Source organism: Gekko japonicus, unplaced genomic scaffold (genome assembly GCF_001447785.1).
Source record: "Gekko japonicus isolate JY-2015 unplaced genomic scaffold, Gekko_japonicus_V1.1 scaffold208, whole genome shotgun sequence".
NCBI lineage: Eukaryota > Metazoa > Chordata > Lepidosauria > Squamata > Gekkonidae > Gekko > Gekko japonicus.
Window position 1 is genome coordinate 1548742 of NW_015173680.1, and position 6273 is coordinate 1555014.

The following is a 6273-nucleotide window of genomic DNA, read 5'->3' on the forward strand; positions in this document are numbered from 1 at the left end:
TGGGTACTCCAGATATTAGCTTTCCGCACTGATCTGAGTGGCTATTGCAAGAGAGAGTCAGCGTGGTTAAGAGTGTCGGGAAAGGCTCTGGGACCAGTGTTCCCTCTAAGCTGAGTCAGTGTGAGCTAGCTCACAGTTTCTTAGCCTCTGGCTCACACATTTTGTCTCAGCTCAGGAAGGAGGGCTCCAGAACAAACTAATTTATGCAGTAGCCAAGTCACTCGCTCACAACTTTAATGCCAGGAGCTCACAAAGTAGAATTTTTGCTCACAATACTCCACAGCTTAGAGGGAGCATTGTCTGGGACACCCAAGTTTGAACCCCGACTCTACCATGGAAGATTGCTGGGTGATCTTGAGACAACTGCTTCTATGCAGCCTAATCTACCTCACGGGTTTGTTGTTGTATGAATAAATTGATGAGGGGAGAACAGTGTTGTAAGAAAAAGAGGAGCTGGATTCATACCCTGCCCTTCACTACCCGAAGGAGTCTCCAGAACAGCTTACAATCTCCTTCTCTTCCTCTCCCCACAACAGACACCCTGTGAGGTAGGTGTGGCTGAGAGAGCTCTGAGAGAGCTGTGACTGACCCAAGGTCACCCAGCTGGCTTCATGTAGAGGAGTGGGGAATCAAGCCCAGTTCTCCAGATTAGAGTCCGCCACTCTTAACCTCTACACCAAACTGGCTCTCTTTGATGCTCCGTCAAGGAGAAAAGCAGGGTATAAATAAAAAACTAAGTGTCTAGCATGCTGACCTGCTAAACATGGAGCAACTGCTATGCTGACCACTACTAGATTCAATCATACAGGCAGAGGTGTGCAAGAACCATCACACAAACCCAGAAACAGTAGCTTCAAGCCCCAACAGTCGCCAGTACAACTCTGATGATGCATTTCCTCTTGTGGGAGCAGCTGACCCATTCTCCTCTCCCCCATGTCATTATTATTATTTTTTGCATGAAAGGGCATGATTCTTGAAAGAGGTGACCAGTTGGGCAAAAGCTGGCCAGAGGTGCCTCCCTCCTTGGCATTTTATGACTGAACCTTATCCCCTTTTATTTTTCCACTATACTCTCAGTGATCACGTTAAGGCCAGACTAGACATTACCCATAACATGTGATCCCCATGGGGACTTGCTTTAGGATAGCAGCTGAGAGCTCCCTGTGAGTATTCAGTTCTGGAGTTGCACAGGGGCCTGATTCATACTGGGACCACGACATGGGGGGGGGGAAGAGGGGCTTCAGCCTCTGTGACTCAAAACAGCCTGAGCGTGTTATTTGCCCCACAGAGGGATTACAGTCACACTGAATACGTGCACATGAGAATAACTCTCCCTGGAGCCCGGCTGGGGAAATGGTGGAAGGGGGAGGTTAAAGCCCCATCTCCCTCCATGCCACAGTCCCATTCCAAACTGGGCTCCTGTGGCCCTTCTGAATTGTCCTTCCACAGGGAACTTGCAGCTGCTGCTCTGCTGCAAGTCCCCGTGGTGACCTTGTGTTCCATGTAACCTCTAGTGGGACTTTTCCTCACCTGGACTTGTGCTTGGTGCTGGAGACGGTAACGCACGGAGGTGCTGATCTCTTCGTAGTCACTGACCACCGTGGAGGAGATGATGGAGGAACTCACCTGGGTACTCAGATACCTAAGCAGAAAGCAACACAGTTTGCTTACTGCAGAATGCAATGGCAGGGCACGGAATGGGGGTGGGGAGGAATGTGTGTGACATTGTGGTGGCTAACCTGGCAAAACCAAAGAAGGGCGAGAGCTTAACAGGACCCCCAGTGTCGGATTCTGATCTGCCAACGCCAAAGGATTCAAAACGAGTCCTTCCCATGCAGCTCTGAACTTCTGCTTTCAGGAAATATCCAGATATTTTCACATAATGGATCTTTGGCATACTGCCCCCCTACTCATTCATACAGTGACTTGACCATGGCTGCCAACTCTGGCCTGGAAAGTTCCTAGATACTTTGGGGTGGTGCCTGTGGAGGGGGAAATCTGGGGAGCGGTTTCACCTAGGATCTATGGTATACCGTGCAGTCTGCCCTGTGAAGCTGTCATTTTTTTTCAGGACAACTGATCTCTGCAGTCTGGAGATCAGCTGTAATTCCAGGAGAACTCCAGGGTCTACCTGCAGGTTAGCAACCCATGATTTGACCCTGTTCTCTGGTCTGTTTACTGCTTCATCAAGAGTTTCCTACCCATGCCTGTTTCTGTCCTGGGTGCCCCACATAGAAGCCCCCCCCCCCAAACATTAACATGGGGAAGAGGCCTAAGTCTTCCTCCATGCTGGTGATGTAAAGGGTGCCACTGCCACCTAGTGTCCAAAGAACAAAACAGCATTCAAGATCTCATCACAACCTATTGCTTATTGTAACAGTCCCTGCCTTCAGGATTCCCACCTAGCATTTGACAGAGCTATTTTAGAGACATCTGCTTAAAATCCAGCCACTTGACAGAGAAAATGGCAACGTCACGCTCTGAACAAATTCTTCTGAAGGTGCTGTTATGCAAACAGGTAATATCAACACCTGTCCCTATGGAAACCTCTGCAGCAGCTCCCATTTGACGAAATATCCTGCCTGAAGAGGAAGGCTCCCTCACTTCTATCATTCTGAACAATGTGCAAAACAGAATTGTTCAGGAAGGTCTTTTTATAAAAGGAATAGGTTTGTAGTTTTAATGTCTGTGAAATCTGTTTTACAGATTTGTTCTCTAATTTTGTAACCTAGTTTTCATGCATTATTTGTCAGTATTGTACTGCTTTTATCGCCTTCTTCCTAATTAATCAATCCGTGTTGCATCTAAGTGAGAAAGGCAGAGTACAAGTGAAACAAACAAACAAACAAACAAACCTCTTGGGACCAGGTTGCTCCAAACACAGAGCTCCACCAGGTTTAATTTTTGCAAGCAAGGCATCTCAGAGGCCCTTTCCACTGTGCTCTCTTGGGCATGCAGGGATTTTTGCTTTAGCAAAAGAAAATTTAAAAACCCAAACCAAACCCTTCCCTAAACACAGTGTAAACTCAGCTGGGACAAAAGGCATTGCATGCTACAGACCCATGTAGGGCAGCCAGCAACAATCTGGATGACCCACCTTCTGCCTCCATCTGACACAGCTGCATCCTTGAACACAGCACTGCCACTGCCAAGAAGGTGCTGGAGGGAACCGTAGCTGTACCAGGTGTTAGTTACTGTGATTCGGTGCAGGCCTGGACATAAGCAAACACAGGCAACTCCTCTTGGGTGTGAGCAAAATACAAAAGCACCACAGCGAAAGCAGTGATTGAGCCAAGGGGCCAATTCCTCCTTCCCAGCACACCTCTACTTATTTTATTTTCATTGCATTTATACTCTGCCCTTCCCGCAAACGGGCTCAGGGCGGCTTACAAGCTCAGGGCTATTCCACCCCTATCAGGTTCCGACACAATTCAATTTCATCTTTCAGTCCAAGGTGGCTCCCTGTAAACCTCACCAAAATCTGCTTTCGTGAAACTTTCTTGGTGCTGATGCATTCCGAAAAAACAGCAGGGACAGACATAGCCCAGACAGCAGAAGGGCTGCACCCAGCACTGTCTCCCTTCACACCTCTCATGCTCAGCCTCTCCATTTCTTCTGCGGGAACCTCAATTTGGTCAGGCTTGTCTCCCTGTTGACTTGGCATGATGTATGCAGCACGGTCAGTCATAAGCGTGCCGAGTTCAATGCGTCGCACTTCGACTCCTGGGAAGCCAAGAACAAGGAGGAGGAGAGTCACAGTTTAATGGGCCACCAAACAGATTTTTTAAATCCTAAGCAGGGGTCATTTCGTAGAAATAGAGGTGCAGGAGCTCATTAGCATAACTTATTTGCATATCCCACACCCCCTGACATCACCGGACGTCTGTCAGAAGGGAATACCCACCGCTCAGGCTCCACTGGACTGTTTTGGATTGCTAGCTATCGGGGGGGGGGAGAGAGGTGCAGATCTGTCCTAGCAAGGGAGGGAGAGCTTGTACCTGAATAAAACTTGGTCTTAAAGGTGCCACTGGACTGTTTTGAACCTGGGGGCCGGGGTGGGCTCTGCAACCTACCTGGCTGCTTCTTGCTCTGACTGAGAGTAGGGGGCGGGGCTTGTTGCATGTGCCCGCCCCCTGGGCTCTTTACTGCCGGAGCTCCACTCCTGTGCGCTCCTGCAGGAAATGACCCCTGATCCTAAGAACTGTTTGGCGGGTGGTTGGGAGGGACAGAGGAGGAGACTACCTTCCATTGAAAGCACATGGCTTGGTTCATGCATCTCCTTATCCCAATCTCCTGATGATGTGGCAGAGGTCCTGGATCACTGCCTGGCTGCTGTGGTTAAGTGACTGAGTGAACAAATCGAAACTAAAGCCTGAAAAGGCTGTGAAGGTGGAGACCTTGAAGGGCACTGTGGTCCTTTGAAGGATATTTCAGTGGGGTTCAGCTGACCCCTTCTGACTCAGTTAAGAGCCTAGGGCAGGATGGGGGGCAAAGTGCGGCTCGGGAGCCACATGCAGCTCTTTCACACACACACTGTGTGGCTTCTGGCAAGACAGGTGGGGAAGCGAAGAGGAGGCATGCCTCCCAATCGATCTTCCCTTCCCCAGCCAGCACTCCCCTCCCCGGGCAGGCTTGAGGTGTGTGTGTGTGGGGGGAGCAGAGAAAGAAAGCAACTTTAATTTTAAATGCGTTCTTAAAGCCCCCCCTCTACCGGCTAGCTTGGAGACAGGATTTGTCTCTTTAAATCCCTTCTCCAAGCCAAGTCAGCTGGTGTGGGGATGGGGCTAGGAGGATACATTTAAAATTGCTTTCTTTCCTCCTCTCCCTCCCTCCCCACATCTAGTTGCTCTCTCTCTCTCTCTCTGACAAATAAATATCATTAGCAAACAAATAAATATCATTGGACAAAAAGTATCTTTATAGATATCTGTTTTTACCCCTTTTGCTTTTATTTTGGCAGTTTCGTTTAATGTTAATAAAAGGCAGATTTGTATATTTCCCAACAAAAATGTGTAATTGTAATATTTGTTCATGTCTTGCAGCTCTCAAACATCTGACGTTCATTCTATGCGGCTCTTACATTAAGCAGGTTTGGCCACCCCTGGCCTAGGGGTTATACTGAATCCAACATTACTGATGGAGAAGCAAGTTAATGTAGCTGCAAAAAACACTATCTTCCAACTCATTCTAGCCTGGAAGACGGTCCCCTACCTTTATATGGCTGATCTGGCGATCTGGATCTATGCCACAATAATATCAAGACTAGACTATCCAGTTGGTGCAGAATGCTGCAGCTCAATCATTATCAGGAGCTAGACAGAGCATGCATATGACTCCTGTTCTGTAGTCATTCCAGTGGCTGCTCATCAGTTACTGAGATCAATTCAAGGTACTGGCTATCGCATACAAAGCCCTTCATGGGTTTAGTCCCTCATATCTGCAGGACAGCCTCTCCCGCATACTTCATCATGCCAGCTTCACTGCAAATGGGGAAAACTGACAGCTGCCTGCACACAGGCATTCCCAGCTGTGACCCCCCCCCCTTACGGAATGGCCTAATGGATGAGATCAGTAAAGCTCCCACCCTCATGGATTTCTGCAAACTATGCAAAACTGAATTATTCAGGAGGGTTTTTTAATGCAGGTAATAGGGCTGTACTATAACAAAATGGTTTATAAAGGAATAGGGACTGTGAACTGTACTGCTGTGTACAGTACATACTGTCTGTTGCTGTAAGTATGATCCCACAGTGTAATTTTTGCACCTTTCAACGTGCCATGTTAATGCTTATGCCTTGTTTCAGCTCTGTTTCAGATTTCTGCTTGGTTCCAGATGCCTGCAATCCAAATCCCACTGCATCATTCATTGGATGTCCCATCTTGTTGACTTACACTGTGTAATCCACCTTGAGTCCCAGTGAGAAATGTGGACTATACATATAATGTAAATAAACAGCTGGATCATTTTCCTGCTGTGGTGTGAAAGAGTGGGCTGGATATGCCCCTTTGAATCACCTTGCTCCCCTAGCTGTAGATGTTTCGGGGCAGAACCATGTCGACAGCTCAAAGTTTGCTGAAGTCATGTGTAGTTGGGGCCTCAGACACTCGCTGCCTTAAGTTTGGCCTCTGGCTGACTCACTGTCCATTGATAATTTATGCTGCTAATTTCCCCTGGTTGTTAAACTCTGATGTTTTACTTGCCTGTTTGATTATGCTGTTGTACTGATAAGTTTCAACATTCAGTAACCTATCCAGAGGACACTTGGTGCCAAA

At 47.9% G+C, this 6273-nt stretch overlaps 1 protein-coding gene across 1 annotated transcript in view; it reads right to left on the reverse strand.

Annotated features, from left to right (window-relative positions):
* ADGRD2 (adhesion G protein-coupled receptor D2) overlaps positions 1-6273 on the reverse strand; it is a 57051-nt gene that overhangs the window by 39559 nt on the left and 11219 nt on the right. Inside the window, exons 9-11 of the mRNA XM_015423002.1 lie at positions 3589-3723; positions 3098-3212; positions 1492-1642 (exon numbers count right to left, since the gene is read on the reverse strand). Coding sequence (XP_015278488.1) covers positions 1492-1642; positions 3098-3212; positions 3589-3723 — 401 coding nt within the window. The remainder of the gene's footprint in view (positions 1-1491; positions 1643-3097; positions 3213-3588; positions 3724-6273) is intronic.